General features: G+C 51.1%; 1 protein-coding gene across 1 annotated transcript; it reads left to right on the top strand.

Annotated features, from left to right (window-relative positions):
• Positions 1-726: 726 nt before the first annotated feature.
• On the top strand, positions 727-9,210 carry MRM1 (mitochondrial rRNA methyltransferase 1). The gene is made up of 5 exons (XM_068655756.1): positions 727-1,684; positions 2,163-2,256; positions 4,106-4,226; positions 8,261-8,380; positions 8,530-9,210. The coding sequence occupies exons 1-5, from the start codon at positions 918-920 to the stop codon at positions 8,571-8,573; spliced, it is 1,146 nt and encodes a 381-aa protein (XP_068511857.1). The 5' UTR covers positions 727-917; the 3' UTR covers positions 8,574-9,210.
• Positions 9,211-19,769: the final 10,559 nt, after the last annotated feature.

Raw genomic sequence — 19,769 nt, 5'->3', positions numbered from 1 at the left:
GAGCTGCTGTTGCTGCACAGACTTGGATATTGAACTTTTTCCATCTCCTGTGCTCGCTTCGAAGCAGGATGGATTGTTGCTCTTGTTAAGGGAAGGCATTTTTTGCTTCCCAGCTCCCTTTCAGCATGTCCAAGTGAGGAGGGACATGCCCGAGCTCAGGTTTGCTCTCATTAAAATAAAATGTTTTTGCAAATAAGTAGTGAATAGCTGAACTGGCTGCCTTGCTGGGTTTGAGGCAGAGGTTTTCGATACCTTGTAAACAGGTAGAGAGCATTTGTAGCATTAAAAGTGTGTTTGTTTTTTTTTTTCCTAATCTTGTGCTTTCCTTGTTTGTCATACAATAAATGCCATCAGTTACGGCAACGTTGCTGCATCTTGGGAACGTTCTCTGGCACAGGGTGAGCTCTGGTGACTGATCTCAGCTCATTTTGGGTAAGGGAGCGATGAGTGCACCCGGCTTTGGCAGACAACAGGAAAAAAAAAAGATGATTTTACTTAAAATCTCTTCATCGTTAAGAGCTTTAAGAGCCGCGTGTTGTGCTTCAGTGGCCTAGCGGGCCCTGACAGAAACACCCCGGGACCTGCGGCTGCACCAGGCCGAGGCGCGGCCCGCCCTAATGAGAGGCGTTAATGAAGGAGGGGCAGCTCCCTTCGTTAATTAGGGCCCTGTCAGGGGGGGCGGGCCCGGGCCCTGTGCCCCGCCGGCCGCCCCGCGGCGCTGTGGTGCGGCCCCGCTCCGCTCCCCCCCCACAGCACGGAAGCGGCGCGGCGGGGCCCACGCGTGTCCGGGGCCCTTCCCGGGGCGCTGTGGGGGCTGCGTGGTCCCCTCCCCGTGCCCACGCCGCTTCTGGGGCTGGCTCCGGTGTTTTTTATTATTATTATTATTATTTTTTATCCCCCACCCCACGCGGGTGCCCATGGAGCAAGCGCTGCGGGCTCTCCGCCGGGGGGCCGCCAGGGTGGTGCTCGGGGCTGGGGGCCACGGCCCCACGCGGGACATTTGCCCCCCGTGGGGCTGCCGGCCGCTGGCTGCTGGGCCAGGGCCTTCCCCAGGAGCGGCCTTGCAGGGGGCGGCTGAGGCGGGGGGCGATGCCCGCGGCTCCCCACGGACACGCGTGGGGCCGGACCCCCGGAGCCGGAGGGGGGCCGAGGGTTGTGAGAGGGGACCCCGGGGGGCTGCAGGAGCAGGGCAGGAGGGGTGGAGGTGGCCGGGGGGAGACGTCCCAAAGGCCAGGAGGAGGCTGGAAGGGCTGCCCGTGGAGAGGACGAGGGGCTCGGAGATCCTCTTCGGCATCGCGCCGTGCGCCATGGCCCTGTCGCAGGCCAGGAGGGATCTGTTCAGGCTGTTCCTCAAGGAGGGAGCCGGTGCTCGGCGCCTGGTCACCAGTGAGTTCGTCCTTCAGGCCTCAGCCCGGGGGGTGCCCGTGCACCGTGTCCGGAGGAGAGAGCTGGACGCGCTGTGCAGAGGCCGGGTGCACCAGGGGGTTTGTTTAGAGGCCTCCCCTCTGCGTTTCAAGAGTCTGGAGGAAGCCGAGGAGCCCGAGCTGGGGGGTGAAGAGGGTCCGAACCGGCAGCTGGTTTGGCTGGTGCTGGAGCAGATCCAGGATCCCATGAACCTGGGCGCGCTGCTGCGCTCTGCATACTTCTTGGGGGTGGACAGAGTGGTGACCAGCCAGAGGGACAGGTACGGGCTTGGGTGTCTGCTGCTTTGGTGCTTGAGTTTTCTCTTTTCTATTTCTGCTGGAGCCCAAAGAGCTTTGTAGCCTGCACTGCTCAGCAGCTTCTTTAGAGGGCTTTCTAAGACTGAGCTTGAGAACTGGATTTGGGCAGTTGCTGCTCCGCGTTGTGCTCTGCAGGGAGGCTCCGGGTTGTCATGTTCCAGGCTGGTAGGGAACCTCCCTGGGTACCCTTTTTAAAAAACTAATTTTGTGTTTTAATTGTCCAACTGTGCACAGAACTGCTGCAACTTATCTCTTGGGTTAATTTTTGAGCCCTCCTATTCTCCATAGGAAAATACATCCGTATAGCGAACGAGATCTTTTGCAGACTAGATGGAATTGCCTGCTGCACAGGCAAGAGAAGGAAATAGAGAAGCAAAAATCCTCCTGGTCTTTCTCTTTTGCCATCATACGAAACTTTTCCTTTCTTGTTTTCCCTTGCAGCTGCCCCTTGACTCCGACAGTGAGCAAAGCTAGCTCTGGAGCTATGGAAGTCTTTGATGTCTACAGCACAGATGACCTCCGGAGCTTTTTGAAGGTAGAATGATCCACGTTTGTTTTTTTTCTTCCAGTATTTTAGTGTAACATATATATGGGAAACCTCAAATATTGCATGTGCTGAACAGAAAGGAGGTGCAGAAAGAGGACTCAAATTTTTGCAGCGTTCTGTTCTCCTGCTCTGTGTTCCTGCTCGCTACCAGTGCTCTGTGCTGTAGGATCTCTGTGATGGGCTCGCACCCGCAGTCCGGTTGTGTCGGGTCGTTTGGGACAGCTGCTCTGTGCTGTGGGTCCTTTCTGGAGGATGGTGCTGGCAGGGTGGCAGCGGGTCTGTGCTGCGACTCGGTAAGATGGGGTCTGTCTCCCTGTCTGTCCGTGGGGACCAGGGCTGGTGCTGCTGCCTGCAGCAGGTTTTTCCCAGCGCACACAGAGGCAGCGTCCCAGAGCCTGGCACACGATGGCAGCATTGGGCAGCCTTTGGAGCAGGGGAGCGAGGAGAAAGCAGGGCTGGGTGTGAGCTGCTGAGAAGCTTTTCACCCTGTACCTATGCTGCGAGGTGAGATAAGGGCCTTTGCAGAACACAAAAGGGGACTGCACACGGAAAAACCTGATTTAAGCTGAAACAAACACAGGAGAGTTACTTTGAAGTAGTGTGAGTCCATCCCCTGCAGTAGCACCACACAACTGCCCTGACTTCTTGTGGAGGGGCTTTGTGCCCCGGCTGGGCTGGAAACCAGCTGAATGCTGCCTGCGTGAGGCTGGGTGATGTGGCCAGGGAGCGAGGAGCCACAGGCTCTCCTCTGCCTTCCTCTGTTTGTGTGGGATGCCCCAGACCAGTACAGCGGTGGGGCTGGAGGGTCCAGCAAGGTGTGGGAGGGCAGAAGCTTTGAATCCATAGAGGGACAGAGGCTCTCTTGGGGTAGCTGCATGCCTCTGTCCCTTTGAGGAGGAGCTGATCACGTTCCACGCAGGGGTAAGCCTGGAAGCTTGGTGCTAGAAAACCAGCGTTCAGCTGTACCATAGGTGTGTGGCCGTTGGAGCTCTAGAGGATGATGAAATGAAAGGCACATAAAGTACATTGATATTTAATTGAAACAGCTGGAAGAATCACTTTGTTACTGTAAAGCCTGAATTATTAACATTGGGAGCCATTGCAGCAGTTCATTTAATTGGACCCAGATTCACCGGCCTAACCCTTGGCATTGCCTGGCTGGTGTAAATTTGATATAACTTAATGTAAAAAGCACCAGTTTCACAGGAAATGAAGCTGGCAAGAAGCAGCGGCTCTTTTATTGTTAAAATGGATTTCTAAGACAAATAATTAAGGTTCTTTTCACTAGGGTGAGGCAGGGAAGGCTGGTTCTCTGGTTGTGTGAAGCACTGAGTGTTGAGTGCCCTGCTTTTTATATGAGCTGATTTTTGGCATCCAGGTTGAAAAATGTGTAGTTGTGTTTGAAAATGTTCCTGGGGGCTTCTGATGGCTGAGGCTGCGCTTGAGAACTTGTGCCACATTGCTCTGTTCATTAGCATTATGCTGATTTGTTTAACGCTACTCTTTCTGTGTACTTTGCTGCCAAAAACCCTCCTAGAACTGTTACACTGGCAGAAAAAGCTTTCTAGTTGCTTTTTGTTTGCTTGATAAACTGGAACAAACAACAGGAGGAAAATAACCCGCTTTTAGTTTGTTTTGTTCATTTTCCTCCTTCAAGGTTCGTGTCCTGGTACTAGTAGGACTTTGGTGGTAAAAATGCAAGGGGTGTCAAAAGGCCAGTCAGCTTAACTAGAAGTCTAAAACATTTATTTGGTTATGTACATATCTTATCTTACTTTCTTTTTAAGCTTGAAAAGTTGCTGTTGTTTTTAACATGTATTTCCTTTCCTGTTCTCAGGCTAAAGCTGCAGAAGGCTGGGAAGTTTTGGGAACGGTGAGCAAGCCCGAAGAGGTGGAAAACGTTCCTGTCATCAGTTGCTCGGAATTTCGGTGGAATAAACCCATTATTATAGTAATAGGTATTGTCAATTGACAGAGCTTTGGGCTTGGTGGAAGCATGTGTGTGAGGAATTGATCGGGGTAGCATGTCATCCCCTAAGCTAGTTGCAGGTCTGTTACGTTCTGTTACGCTTTGGTCTGGAAAAAAAAAGCTGAGCGAGAAGCACCAGCATGATCTGTGGGCAAATAAAACAGAGGCCAAGAAGAAGGGGGGAGCCTGGAGGTTTCCCAGTAGGAACTGTAAAGAACAAAACAGTTTGTGCAGATGAACAGGGAGTTTAATAACTGCAGAGGGACTACGTGGCAGTTCTCGATAGCAGGGCAGGACTGGGTCAGTGCAACCACAGCACGTTGCTTTGCGTTGCGTTCTGCAGTGCTGTTGATCCTGTTGCAGGGCCCTGAACCTGGATTTTCTGTGTTGGCCAAGCACAGACTTGGGTGAGAGAGACCCAGGAGGTACGTGTCTGCTTGTGCTGTGCTGAGGCTGTGAGGGTGAGCTGTCCTGTGCCTGTGCTCAGGTCTGGAGATGAGGAGATGATGTTGGGAATGGTCGGAACAAAAAGCTGGGCTTTGTGGCCGAGACCACCACCGAGATCGGTTTGTGGCTGCTTGCGTGTGCCTGTGAGAAGGCAGGAGCTGCTGGCCACTGCAGTGCTGGTAGGAAGGGTGGGTTTAACCTCCTCCCTGCCAGAGCTGTGTGCTGTGAAACTTGCAAAGGATGCTGCCTTTTGTAGGCAGTTTGAGCTGTGCAGCCTGCCAGAAGGTGAAGAGAAGGGGAGTACTGGCCCTGTGGCAGCCAGAGATAGGGATTCACCCAGGAGTGCTGCTCTAGGCACCCCTGTGTGGCCATCCTATAGCCCCCGCTTCGTGTCTGTCACCTGGCACGAAGCTGGTTTGAGCTTTTACACTTGGAAGTGGTGTCATGCTGGCGACGAGCCATCAAGGGGCTGTAATCCTGCCCCGTACTGCGGTTTTCTTGGCTCAGAAGACATTCCTTTAATTAAAATGTTTATTGAACTCCTAGAAATACTGACAAGACAATGCAGCAAATCTGGCATCTCTACAAGATGTGTGAAGCTATATTATAAAGGGGATGGGGAGGCTGGCAGCGATGCTGATGGACCACAAAGAAATGCATCCCAGAAACAACGGCAACACCAAGAGAAAGGAAGGGGGTGAAAGTGGCAGTGGTGTCATTACCTTGAATTATGAGAGATTTCTCCAGGAAAAAGTCCAAATATCCTTTTGTCAAGGGAGATTGGAGGCTGATGGGTAGATGCATAAGGAGAGCTCCCAGACCTTGCAGCAGTAATGATTTCAACTCTCTGCTGAGCACTAACTCTTCACTGAAAAGAAAATTGAACATTACAGTTGTCTGATGCTGGGGTTGTTTGAAGAAACATCCTAGATCTGAATATGTAGCGTACCTGCAGCCACAAATAGAGAGCAGCAAAGATATATTAGCATGGTAGCGAGCATTGCATAGATTGTCTTGTAAGTTAAGCATTTGCAGACTTGAATTCACCCCCCTGGCATCCTCGCTGGCTTGGAAAAGAATGATTTGGAGAGCCCAGGTGAATGTTGTCTGTGCTAGAGGTGTTGCCTAAGGTGACCAGCAGGCCAGGTGCCCTTCAGGCAGTTTCTCGTGTGCCCTGTGTGAACAGGAACAGGTTGGGAGCACTTCGGTGGCCAGGGAAGAAGAGTTGCTGGGTAGTTTGTTCTTACACATCCAGTCCTCAGCTTGGGTTTTAAGGCAGTGGAAGTGGTGGTTTTATCAAGCTGCTCGTTGTGCACCTTCCTCAGCACAGCCCCTGGCTTTGGACATCCTGCACCAAAACCTGCAGTTGCTACACTGGTGTTAATTGCAGGAGGGGCAGGGAAACTCCTGTTCTCTCATTTCAGCCAAGCTCAGAGGCTTTCATGTGCTGTGGTGCAAAGTGTGCTGTGTGGTTTGGAGGAGCAGGAGTGTTTGGAGCATGAGTCTGATCCCATATGGGAAGTCGGAGTGTGAAGGTGAGGAGTGGTGCGTTATTACAGGCTCCTGTGAGCACCAGACCAAGTCCTGGGCAGTACTGCATGGGGAGCAGGCATTGCCAAATAATTAAGGACAGTATCAGGTGCTCTGTCGCTGAGAGACAAAACCATGAGATCAAAGCCAAAGATCTGAAGTGGGAAGCATTTTGTTCACTGGTATAAACTAGGATTCTCTCTGATTTAGTCAATACTCCCTCCCACGTGTCACAGTCTGTGCAAGTCTTTTTGCCCTGAATTTATAGGTCCTAATTATTTTAAGCAGCTAGAGCCATAAAAAGCTTTGTAAAAGCTGGAAGCAAAATTGCTGCCTTTATTAGGAATCGTAAGGCCCGTATCAGGGAGAGGAGGGGATTGCTCCAGGAACTGTGGCACCTCTGCTAATAGCTGCTGTCCCAGTTGGAGAGCCCCGTGAGAATGTGGTTTTGAGAGGCTCAGGAGACAAACAGTGCTGTAAGATCTAAAACTTTCCTGCGTTGAATCAGGCAAAAGTAGGTTAGTGTATATATTTTTATTTCCTTGGAGCATCCCTAGAGAGCCACAGTCTAGTGAGGAAGGCAGGGCGGGCTGTGGGAGCCCTGGCTTCAGTTCCCTGTGTCACCCAGACCTCCCAGGTGGCCTCGGATCCCTCAGCTATGCCTTGTCTGCGCTGCTGGCTTAAAGCAGCAAGAAAAGAAGGGTTAGGATGGGATTTTGTTTTTCTGAAGGTTCATTCACCCCAGCAAAAGGGCGCTTTTGCTTATTTTCTCTGGGAAGGTGATGCAAGATGCATGACCAAATGCACGCTTTTCCTTACACAGAGTGCATCTTGCCTGTTAGATCAGCCAGCGAAACGTGAGACAGGGCCTCAGCATCCAGTCTGTGAAGTGGTAATAACAGCACGCCCTGTGCCGTGCGGGAGGAGGTCTCACACAGATAAATACATAGAGACTGGGCAAGAGCTGGGGAAGAGCTCTAAGCAGACACCAAGGGAAGAACTTTGTGGCAACTCAGCCCAGCTAGGAGCTCGTTTGCCTTCTGGAGGAGCGAGTCTCCAGTGGCAGAAACAGTGCCTAAAGCATCCGTGATGCTGTTAAACCTCAGATGAGTGGAGGTGAGCTGAGCGAGGCCTGGTTGCACACACAGCGTGTGCCCCAGTGGTGCTGCCCTGGGTGAGTCTGGGGTTCAGCTGGGCCCCGGGTCTCGCTTTCGAAGGGGAATGTTTGGCATCCAGTGTGCTGAGCCTGGTTTGTTAGAGGGTGGGCACGTCTTTGAAATGAGCCAGGTATGCTTGCAGCCGTGTAGCTGTCTGTGTAGCTCTAAATAATGAATGTGGAAGAAGTCTTTGGGGAGCTGAGCGGGCTGGGAGGTCTGTGGTCTTCTGCATTTTCACTTGTCTGCACATAGGATTGTTTAAAGCCTCTCCCTTTCCATTTCCCTTTGTGACAGTGTGAGTCAAACAACTACTAATGACCTGGGATAGATTTCAACTCTGTTTCACCAGTGTATCAGCCCAAACATATCAGGGCTGTTGGATGGTTTAACAACTAATCAATTGAAGCCTCTGGTTAAACTGTCTGCATTCACAAGTTGCACCCAGCTGGTGGTACTCTGCGCTGAAAAGGCTGAGCCTGTCGCTGCCGATAGGGCTGTGGGATTTGCTGTGCCACAGCAGGCCGGTGGCCTCGTCTGCCTCGTGCCTCTGGCAGCAGCCCGTGTACGTGGGCAGCTGCCCGCTGGCGCCGTGGGTGCTCACATGGGGGGTGCTTGCACTCGAGCTCCAAGTCTCTGTGATTTACTGGGTGTGTTGTGAGGGTTTTGGGAACATTGCAGGTACTGGAGAGTGGGGCCAGGGAGGTTGGAGGGGGCCAGGGATGGCAGGGAAGGCGCCCAGCTCATCTCTGGTATTTCTTGGCTGTTGTTTGGTGGGCGTTGGTGAGGTTGGTGAGTGGTGAGAGAGCATAGCAAGACCTGTACTTGTGCCAGGGAAGAAGGAACGTGGCAGCGGCTGTGAGCTGACCTGAATGGTGTCTGTGTTCTGCAGGTAATGAAGGGGACGGACTTTCCCTGGAGACGCAGCTCTTGTGCCATCGGATGCTGGCCATTCCCCCTGGCAGAGCGCTTCACCCGGGGATCGAGTCTCTGAACGTCTCTGTGGCTACTGGTAAAAATAATCCTGATGCACAAGGGCATCAGTCCAAATTTCTGCGCTTAAAAATCTCAAGCATCTAGGCTCTCAGAATGATTTTCTTTTAATTGTTTTAAAATATATGTTTTTTGTTGTTGTTGTTTTTGTTTTTAACTTTGCTACAGGTATTCTCCTGCACTCCATCTGCAGCCAAAAGCTGAGGCAGTGACTGATTTTTACTGGGGCACGTGGTGGAGGTCTCCCAGCCTGGACCTTTGGCAGAGGGAGGCCGCTTGGTGTTTCATGGCTGCTTCCAGTCAGTGTGGATGTGGAATTGCTCCTTCCAGGCTTTTCACCATCTCTACAATGTACAGGGTGAGCCCTGTTGGCCTGACCTGTGTTTTGGCTGGTGCACAATGCCACCAGAGCCCTGGCTCAGTGCTGAAGTCAGATGCCTTCAAGCAGTAGGTAACACCTCCCACCCTCAGAGGAAAGGTTGTAAGGAAGAGGAGACAAAGCTAGGTTTTAAAAGCAGACAGCCCAATCCTTTGTTTTTTGCAATAAAATAGCCAGGGGACTTACATTACTCGGGCTGTGGAGAGGAGTTCTTGGTTGGCACCCTCCTAGCTGCCAGGAGGGTGCTGACAACAAACAGGTTGGGTTTGGGACTACTCGATAGCAATTTATTCACGAGGCAGTTCCCCTGTTACATATTGCTATTTGGAAGTCTCAAGTGCAGTGTGTTGTATTTGATTGTAACACGGATCTGCGGCCGTGCCAAAGGATGGACACGACCTGTTCGAAAGAGCTGTAAGTGGGGAAAAATGCAGCCCGTTGAAATAAAGCCTCTGTGAAGATCTCTTGTAGGCTGAAATCAATCCTTTTTGTGTCATGTATAAACCCTGAGTGTGATCAGTGGAACGGGGCTCTCCCTTCAGGTGGGAAGGGGGGTGTGGAGCTTGTTCTCCTCATTTAGGGAATTTTTTCTTTCCATGGTGGGCGAGATGCAGCTGGATGCTGAGCTGCCCCAGCACCACAGTCCCCACTGATGGCATCGTGGGTGCAGGGAGCGTGGTGACGGTGGTTTCATTTGCAAATATCCTGGTTGAAAACCAGGCTGGCTAAATTATTGAGAACCAAATGAATGTTATCGCTTAGCACCTTAATTATTTTATTTAGCTACTGTGGCCCTTTGCATAGGATTCCTCATTAACACTTAATTTACAGTGCCCTTTAGGGATAATTTCAAACAATTCAGCTTAGTCTCCCCCCTCCCCCCTTCCAAATGAACAAGTAAATCACTCAGAGTGACTAATTAGGACTTTCCTTTGAGCTAAATGAAGTCTGTAAACCGGTCTGTGGGTGTGGGGGTTTTTCAGATGTGTCCCTGGGAGAGGCTGGCCGGCCTTGCCAAGGGCGCTGGCTGCGGTGGCGGCTGCAGGGCTGGGACAGGACGAGGGCTGGGACAGGACACATTGCTCTGCTGCTGCAGCAGCTCTGGGGGCTTCCCTGGCCGAGGAGAAACGAGGAGCATCGCCCAGCCAGGGGCTGGCCTGCAGGTGGGATCCTGCTCAGCCTCACACTGAAACCTGCTGCTGTTCAGTGGTGTCAAGCGCTCACTTCTGTCACTGCAGCTGGAGAGGGTGCCTGGGGTGTGGCAGCACATATCCTGAGCTGTGGCTGCCCCTTCGGCCTCTTCGGTACAAAAGGCCAGAAGCCAAATTCCTCCAAAAATGCCTGCTGCAGTGCCAGACGTGCTTCTGTGCCTGTGTCTGAAATTGTTCACCAAACAGCAGCAAAAGGTCTGGCGGACTGCAGGGGTGATGGCTGCTGGGCAGGTGCGTAGCACTCCCTTTGTGGGCTGAATGTATCTTTTTTATTTTTATTTTTTAATGCTGAAATGAAAAGGCAAGGGGCCAGCGAGGCTGCTGGCAAGTCTTCCCTGCTGGTGCTGATCATGCAGCCGTGTCTGCCCCAGCAGAGGGTGCCCGTGGCTTAGATTTGCTCATTTTTCGCAAGACAGGGTCAGCACTTGGGGCTAGCTGAGTCCTTCTCAGCAGCAGGGATGAGGATAAAGCCTTTGCTCTATTCTTAATCTATAGATAAGTGTATATAGATTTTTTTTTTCTGTTTTCATACAAACTGCGGTTTCTCATTTTAAAAAAGCAATAATTTCTTTGTGCAGTACTTTAATAAGAGGAGGCACTTCATTAAGTTTTCTTGGGTTTGGGAAAGCCGCGCACCCTCAGACCACGCGTAGCCGTGCTGGTTTACCTCCCTAATGAGGAGGCAGGTGAGTAACGATGGAGCAGTTACTTTTTTGAACCCAAAAAACCTCAAGACCTTGGTGCCCACAGTGGCTCTGTCAGTGGGGTGAGTGTGGGGACATTGCCAGGAGCCCTGGGGTGGGGGCCTGGCTGGGTCTCTCCATCCCCCTGCACTGTGATCGGTTTTCCTCTGGGAGCAGTTTCCAGCAGTCTGGTCCTGTTTTAAATGTGCCAACGAGTGGGTGTTCCCAGGCCTCGCAGGCTGGATGGATCAGAATCCCTGCAGTTGCTCCTCTGGTGGCTCAGCATCCATCTCTGCAGCGACTCCCCACAAGTTGCCCCGTGCAACCGCTGTCTCGCAGCACCTTGCAGTGGCACTGGAGCGTCAGACCAGGCTTACCGGGGGCTGTATGAGCTTTGCATTTTAAGAAGCTCTGGTGCTTTATGGTTATTTTTAACAGTTTGTCTGCCAGCTCTGTTGGCACATCCAGGGAGTGCATCTGCTGCTGGTGCAAGGCGAGGGAAATGGGGATCTGAGTGCACAAACAGGGCTGGGGCTCAGACTTTGTGCCTGACTGCTGCTCCACGGGCGTCATTGCGAGTGCAGTAAATCCCACCCTGGACAGCTACAGCCGCTGCATTCAGCACATCTCCCTCGGCGTTAACTTTTGGCCCTGCTTTGCATCGCTGGTGCCCAGCTCATGGACGTGGGCTCGGCTTCTGGCACAGCCAACACCTCTCCTCCTGCCCGAGCCGCATCCTGCTGCGGACCCAGCACGCCTGAGGCCTCGCGCTGCCGGGAGGAGCACGGGGACCTTTGCAGAGTGGCACCTTTTGAGATGGAGCCTTCTGCTGCGTGATTTGCCCCCGATCTAATAAATGCGATCCATTAATTGGATCATTGCCTGCTTCTCCAGTTAATTTCCTGGATATTTTTAAACGTTAAAATGTAGTTTTTATAGTCTTTCATTATTTTTAGCCTTAAGCTCGACTATAATCGTCCCTGTAATGTAACTGTAAAAAACTCCCGGCTTTATATCATAAAGGAGGACATTAATTGTCATTTTTTGTGTACATCAGCAAGATCAAAACATGCTTCCTGATTACTTCTGTTTGTACATAGAGTCTCTTTGATATTTAGATATGAATAAAGTGTGTGTGTGTAATTTGAAAGTCAATTCTTCCCTCCCTGCTGCTTGTCATGGATTCCTCTCAGAAGCATATTTACCAAATTGATTTTAAAATTTAGTAATTGCCCTTCCAAAATGATTTCTCAATAATCAAAGTGTCTCTAAGCACAGTGGCAAAATATTTGTCCTTGCTAGCTCAGAAGATGCGCTCCGCGCCTGTCTTTTTAATCTCAGACCAGGCTGAGCACAAATCTTTTCATCCCCCAAAATCAACTCAAGGGAGAACAGGCTTGGAGAAGCTCAGCTAGTGCCCCAAATTTAGGTTTTGTGCACAGATTATTAATGTGACCAAAACCAAATCATTCCATAAAATCCTCGACTGGCTCCTAACGAGGTTTCTTGAGAGGAGCTGGCAGTGTTTTTGGGCAGGGAACAGCTATTTTCTCAGTGCCACGATCGGCGCTGTGCCATGGCCGGGGCTGCCCCGTGCTCGTGCCACTGCGGGCAGCTGGGCTGTGTGCAGTGGAATGAGATCGATTTGGTTGCTCCAGGGCTTCTCGTTCTCATTTGCAGCTGCTTTCAAGAAAGTTGTGGGTTTGCTATTTTTTTTTAAAGCATCTCTGGCACCATCCCTGTTATACTTAAGCCCTGTGCCCACCTGACGAGCACAGGCGCAGGTCTCTGCCAGCATTAATTGTCCCATTTTTCTGCAGCAGCTTTATAACGAGGCCGTGCTGAAAATCGGGCGCGAGGGCTCAGCCTGGGCACGCGGCCCCTCCGGGTGCGGCGGGGAATCCTCCAGCCGCGCCGCAGCGATGATCGGAGTTTGTAAATGTAATCAACCTTGAGGTCTTGTTACTTCCACAGGTGCAATTAACATTACCATCTGCTAATCCGTGATTAACGATGTTTACAAATATGCTACAACATGTTAAAATGTGCCTGCGCGCTTTTTTTTTTTTATTATTATTTTTTTTTTTTTCCCCTCACCCTGTTTTGGTGCGAGAGCTGTGCCGGCAGCAGAGGTGCGACGAGGGCTCCTGGCAGAGGGCTCACCGTGCTCCACCACCAACTCGCAGACGTTTTGCTTTCATTACTTAAAAGTGCTGTTAAACTCCAAACCAGCTGTAGGAATGACAAGTTCAAATCAGGAGGTCAGTCCTGCTAAATGGGATTTAATTGCACGGGGGTTGAGGTACAAACTGATGAATCTGAATAATAAAACTTTGTTGGAGGCGACATATGGCACATTTTAAAGTAAATTTTTATTGATCGTCCCACAACTGATGTGTTAATGGGGTGGCAGTCTTTGCGTTGGGTTGGAGATTGATGTGGAGTTTTAATAACGTCACCCAGGAATATTGTGAGTTCTAATAGGAGAGTTTTATAATTCAAAAAAAAAAAAAAAAGTGTTTTCTATTAACTGCCTCTTTCTTTTTAACACGGAGAGGAATACATTATATCTCTACTGTATGTCCTCCAGATCTAGGTTACATGTAATTGCTCCGTAATTGGTAGAACCATGTAAAAGCCATGGTATTTGCCAGTCAACCCTCCTAAGTTACCATGAAATTGAAGTGTGATATTTATTCCCTATAAAACTTGTGACCCAAATATTGTGTAAGATGAGGCTTGGTTTACGGCAGTGGCGTTTTTGCAGGGGCTGTGCCGTGCGTGATGCGTGCACGTCTGGGGCTGTGTGCCTGCATTATCGTAACTGGGGGGTGTTGGGCTTGGTTTTTTTTTTTTTTTTTTTTTTTTTAATAGGAGCTGGAGCGGATATTTTGCTTTGAGGGAAGATGCTTTAACCTCACTTGGGCTTCAGCCTCAGGGTGATTGAAGTTATCTTGTGGTCCAATTCAAACTGATGGAGGTTTTGGGGATAGCTGAAGAAATTCTTCTTGTGTTTTCAGTGGGCTGGGGTAGCAATTATGCTTACCGTCTTTCTCAAAGCCTCTGGAGATAAAATATTTGTCCGTGTGTTGGGATCTTCAGCTGGGAGATGCTCTGCAAGTACACAGGGTTCTTGTTAGTGCTAAAATAGTGGTGACTGGCTTCAGCCCCGAGACGGATGTCACTGCCGAACACGGGTACCCAAATTCAGAGATAAAAGATGCGCATTGCGTGCTCCTTGCAGCTGGATGCTGTTTGTGTTTAATTACATCTCCCAGCGCATCACGCTGTTAGGAAGTTGTTTGTGCTGAATGCATTTCGTATGTGCAAGCAGGCACGCCAAAATGATGCTGACCAGGCCACTGGGAGTGCTGCTGGAGCCCGTGGCAGCATCCCTCGTGGGCTGTGTCCGTGGGGAGCTCACGATCTGGCTGCTGGAGGCTGGGAGGTTTTTGCCCAGTTGGTGCAGAATGGATGGGTGGATGCAGCGATGGCTCAAATATGCTCACTGCACAGCTTTAGCTATGCACAGAGGTAATTGGCTTGCTTATGATCAATAGTTTGATACATTTAAAAATGTAACAATGTGCTCTGGCTTGATGCAAAGTTAAACCTGCCAATTTTTTATTTTTTTTTTAATATTTTTTTTTCTGGCCTGTTTTAGAAGCTGCCAAATCAGCAGTGTTTCTCCTGCACTCCATAAATGTTAGCTCAGCTCTTTTCCCTGGAGATCTGAGGACCGGACTCTGCAGGTCTCCACGATGCCGAGCTCTGTCCCGGGTCCTGCTCCAAGACTGGTGGATTTTGGTTGCACGGTGGACCAGAGGAGGTGGTGGTGTCTGCCGGCACCTTCGCAGCTTTGCCAGCCCTCATTAGCACCTTCCGGCGCGGCGCAGCTTGTTCAAACCATATCACAAGTCTTCTGCTTGAGATTGCATCTGTGCCTAATATGCATTTTTATATAAACAAGGGTACTAAATGGCCTCTCAGTTCCCTCTGTAATGTCTTTTTTAATGGAAGGTCCTGAATTAAGAACATATATATATGACTCTAAGAATTTTCTAAGTGATATTGAAAAGCTATTGTAAGGTAGGATTCCTTCTTGCAAAATTATTTTAATGAGGTTCCAGTTTATTTTCTGGCTATATTTTACTTATTTAATCCTCCAGAGGGGTTTTTCAGAGGCAGCATCTCATTTTCAATGCAACTATTCTTAACATTAGGGAAAACTACCTTTCTGAAATGCATGAAGGGAAAAAAAAAAAAAAAAAAAGAGAACCAGAGGAAGATGTACGAGATAAGAATAAACTTGAAAAGCTTTGAGGTGGTTTATGGCTTCTCTTGAAAGAATAACAGTTCATGTATTTTTGTTATGGTGTGGTTTAATGATGCTTGCAGAAAAAAGATAAGGTAGAAATGGAAATATAAAATTAAACCAGCAAAGTGAATGTGATTATTTTAGTTACTAGTATTACCTGGGGAAAACGCTCTCGGGGTTTTTTATCTAGACTAAATATTTGCTTTTCTAAAAGGGAAAGCCTTCTGCTGCCTCAGCCCCAGGCTGTCGGGTGAAATACTCCCGTGGTCCAACAGCTGTGGGAGGATGGGGACATCGCTGTCATCATCTGGTGCCTCTGGCCACCTGCGTCCATGGGTGCCCCTGCAGCAATGCTCAGGGGGCTGAGCACCACCACTGTATTTGCTGCCCTTTGGAGGCCGCCCTGCTCCCAGGTGAGCCCATCAACATCTGGACCGGGATGCTGGGCCTGGCGGTGAATTGTCCTGGTCCCAGGGCTGTGCCAGGTGCCACAACGGGGAGGAAGGTGGCCCTGGCAGGGGCTCAGCACCAGTAGCGTGGGTGCTGCTACATCACCAGGCATAGGGCAAGGCACGGGGACAATCCTCTGTGCCTGCCCCGGAGGCTGCTCCTTCACCAAACCTGGGCACGGCTGGCCCGTAGGCAGCATGGACCTGTCCCCCAGCACCCCATCCCACCCCAGGGTGCAGAACTGGGACAGGATTCATCATTTCCCCGCTCAATCCAGGCACACCAGGCAGGGCTGTGGCTATCTTGCTGCGGCTGCTGTGCACAGAGCCATGGCACTGGGTCGCGAGAGGTAAGCTGGCGGATGGACCGAGCCTGCTGCGTGGCCTTGAGCTTCACTGGGTAGTTAATTTTTCAATTTCTTTCATGGGTCTGGAATGGTAAAGAGTTTGTTTATAATTAAAGTACTTGAAGATTTATACTTTAATTCGAATAGCTGAAAAGAAGCAGTTTCTGTGTAGGTTTCTTCACTATCAGAATCTAAAACAGATTATTATGTAAATTTTTTCGATCCTAAATTCATTATAATATTCAATTTCAGGAAATGCTCTTGACCATCTGCTGCTGCTCTAAGAAATGAGTCTTGGAGATTGTTTACTACCAGAAATATTGTAGGTATTTAGGATAGATCACAGCGCAGTGTGAGGGCACGGTGCTTATTCCTGCAGCCCGCTTACATAAATCCCTGCCACGGGCCCAGCAAGTTGGAAAGTGTAGCCAGAGCCACGATGTCCCCTCTGCAAACCTACAGGGATGCCAGGAGGGGCAGGAAGAATTTGGGGGGAATTTGGGGAATGTTGGGTGCGAGGCGGGCAGTGAGGGCCTTGTCTGCAGGCCTCGGCCTTGCCTTTGGGCTCTTCCTCAGCGTGTGTGTGTGGGGTGGGAGCACCCAGTGCCCACCCAGCTTTAATTTGCTTCTTCCCAGCATGTTTTCTGACTGAAGCAGGTGTTTTATGACCATCAGGTGCCATGGGGTGAGGTGCAGGTGCAGCTGTGCTGCAGGACAGGCCTGCATCCTGAGGCGCTGCTCCTCCCCAGGCCTGGCACCTGCTTTAGCTGCTGTTACCGAGCATCTGCAAAACAATGAAAGATTTTTCTGACCACCCCCCAGCCTGCTCCCACACATTTGAGTTTGGCTTGGCATTAAACATGGTTTCTGTTCCTTCTCCCCCACCAACACGTGCCAGCCCTGCTCCCAGCCCCATGGCTGCACCGATCGATCGCTGGGGCCGGTGCTGGGGGCACCCCGGGGGCCGAGCATCCCCCGAGCATCCTCCTGGCACGGGGACGGAGCCACGCAGTGAATTGTCATTAATATCGAATTATGTACAGGGCTTGCAAAGAGGAGCTGCTAATAAAGTGGCACGGCCTTCAGGAAGGCTGCTCGTGCGTCTGGCTGCATGCACACAGGAATGTGGGAGTGCTGAGGGATGCCTGCAGGCAGCAACGACGGCAGCAAGAGTGTTGTAGGGGGGCAGGCACTTTGTAGGAGCAGACACCACGGGCCCACAGCACTGCTCCTGGGGGTTGCCCATGCAGCAACAGCAGACCGTTTCCTCAAGTTTTGTTTATTTATTTATTTATTTTGAAAACAAGGTTGCACTGTGATGCCTGTGGGCCCTGCAGGCAGCGGAGAGAGGCGGTGATTTCAGTGTGGATTTATAGGATGGGCACCGGCAGCCCTTGGACAAAGGGCTGCTCTGCTCTGCCCATGGGTTTTGGGGCTCCCTGCTGCAGTGGGGCTGGGCTGAGCTCCCCCTGGCCCCATGGGTGCTTCCCTGGTCCCACATGTGCCCCATATCCATCAGTGATTCCCCACCCCACATTTTGGCAAGCATCGGGGCGGCCTTTGTGTGTGTGCCCAGCAGATGTGAGCACACCCGAGTTCGATTGCTGCGACCGCCTGGGGAATATTGCTAACTAATTATAGAAAACAGAAGATGCACTCCCCTCCTCTTGCTTTTTTTTTTTTTTTTTTTGATAAACATTGTCTCCTCTCAACAGCTGAGTGTTTAATTAGTGTTGATTGCCGTTCGCGTGTTCAATAACTGCTCATCAGGCGGGGGTGTCCGCTGATGCAGCGTGGCCTGGAGCGCGGAGGAGCGGAGGGTGCTGCTAATTAGGGATGCCATTTATTTGGGTAAGTCATGTGGACAGCAGCCCAGCTTTTAGGTTAAGTTTCAAGGTTAAAGGGGAACGTTCAAAAAAAAAACCACAAAAAACAACAACAACAACAAAACAAACAAACAAAACCCCTCATTTATGAGGATGGGGAGCTCTGCTGGCACTGCTTCTGCCAGCTGGGCCCCTGCTGGCACCCACCTGGCCCTCGCGAGGTGCTATCCCTGCACATATCCACACACACACACGTATTTAATGCACGTGAGCCTGGGCACGTGTGTGGCTGCATCTGTGCTCCCAGCAGAACCCAGCCCTTCAGACATTCCCCTCCTGCCCGTTTCCCTAAGCTTTGCCCCCAAAACGTGCTGCTGTGTGGGGCCGCAGTGCCTGGCTGTGGGCAGGTTCCTCAGAGAGCAGGTTTCAAGGAAAGAAGCAGCTTTGCTGCTGCTCGCTCTCAGGCCACCCAGCTGTGTGGGAACGCTGCAGTTTACAATCGATGTGGGTCTTTTTGGATGTGAGGACAGAGGGCAGGAGGCAGCTGCTCAGGCTCTTCCTTTGCCCGGAGGCGCTGGGACTGGGAGCATGTGGCCGTGGCATGGCCAGCTCTCCAGCACCGCCTGCCAAACATGATGCAGAGCTCTCCTGTTTAGACGAGGAGAAATAAAACCTTGAACAAGCACAACCGTGTTTATAAAGGCACAGAGTGAGTCCATCGGGAGATGGGGGAAGAGTTGGCATGAGTGGGTTCATTTCTCTTTCCAGGGATGTGCACCTGCACCGGGCTTGCCCTGATGGCCAGAGCAGCGCCAAAACATGTGGGGACAGCACAGGAGCATCCCCTGCTATGGGGACATGGTCTGGGGACATGGCCAGAGCTGTGAGTAGCAGGGCTCACACTGGGTGCCCCCAGCCATGCCCAGCGCATCCCGCTTTGCTGCACGTCCCCTCCCGCTGCGGGCAGGACAGGGGGGCAGCAGCTCAAACAGCAAACGAGCAAATGCCCGTCTCCTCCCGGCACGCTTCCCCGTTATTTATTTATATGTTTATTTGCTGTGCTGCCTGACAGCGGTGATGGAGCTGTCATGCTTTGGTGGTCACCGGCTCGTGATCCAGCACCTGTTCTCCGTGCTTTAATCTCTCCTCGCTGCTCACACAGAGTCTATACATAACCCCCAGCCAAACAAAACGTGAAGAAAAATCAAATCTAATTACATGCCATTGATTTCCCTCCAAATTTGCTTCTAATACACTTTTTGACTACTCCTTGATTATTTTTTTTTTATTTTTTTTCCCCCACTTTTCTCTTCTCCTCTCCTACCCCTCCTCTCATTTGGCAGCAGCCTCTTCCCGTGGCAGCGAGAGGCTGCAGCCTCGCTGGACATGCCGAGCCTGGAGCAGCTAGGAGATATATGGACAGACATGGGGTTTTTGCTATGACTAGGAATAGGGATGCTCTGTGCGATGCACCTCACCTTAAGGGACAGGTAGGACCTTGCAGCTTTCTTGATGGCTTTTCCCCTTCCCCTCCTCTTTCTTCTTGCTAAACCCGACTTTGCTCGGCGTACCGGGACCGCTGTGGCAGAGCTGCTCCTATAAGCAAGGCAGCATTGGGGTGAGCCAGGCTGGGGGGCTGGGGGGGCTTTTTCCCATCGCCAGGCTTTGCTGTGGCCACGTGCTGGAGCAGGGCAGGCACCCATGTGTCCACTTCTCCTGCAGCTGGGTCCGTCCCTTGCAGGTGGGGTGGGGAAACAGGAACGTGGGGACTGCCGGCAGCCTCTGCTGCATTTCCCTGTGTCCTCTGCAGGCAGGGCACTGGTGCGTGTCTCCCCTCGGCTCCCCGTGTCCCCCTGGAGCTGGCAGCGCGGGTGCAGGTGGGGAGGAGACCCCCAGGCCACGTCCCGATGGTGGCTGTCACCACCACCGATGCGTGGCCCCGGTGTCACCAGCACGAGGGGGACGCCCGCCAGCGACAGGAGCCCCGGCAGTGCAGACTTCCAAGGGAGCGGCCAGATTTATCGTGTAAGGAGAAATACTTAGGCTGAAGACAGTTCAGTTGTGTTAATTATGGAAATCTAAAGATAATCTATATTTAATGTCAAATTTTTCTCAAATCTACTAAAGAATGAGGAGAATATATGCACATGATGACATTTAAATGAAGAACAAGGTGCAATTAAACTCCAAAATGT

The sequence above is a fragment of the Anas acuta genome, chromosome 19 (assembly GCF_963932015.1).
Source record: "Anas acuta chromosome 19, bAnaAcu1.1, whole genome shotgun sequence".
In the NCBI taxonomy this organism is placed as follows: Eukaryota; Metazoa; Chordata; class Aves; order Anseriformes; family Anatidae; genus Anas; species Anas acuta.
This window is presented reverse-complemented; position numbering and strand designations above follow the sequence as displayed.

What these genes read in the sequence shown, in the direction of transcription:
- MRM1 (XM_068655756.1), top strand. Translation starts at nt 918, where the DNA reads ATGGAGCAAGCGCTGCGGGCTCTCCGCCGGGGGGCCGCCAGGGTGGTG. An exon ending in GTGACCAGCCAGAGGGACAG is followed by an intron (nt 1,685 to 2,162) that starts GTACGGGCTTGG and finishes TTTCCCTTGCAG; the next exon opens with CTGCCCCTTGACTCCGACAG. An exon ending in GAACGTCTCTGTGGCTACTG is followed by an intron (nt 8,381 to 8,529) that starts GTAAAAATAATC and finishes ACTTTGCTACAG; the next exon opens with GTATTCTCCTGCACTCCATC.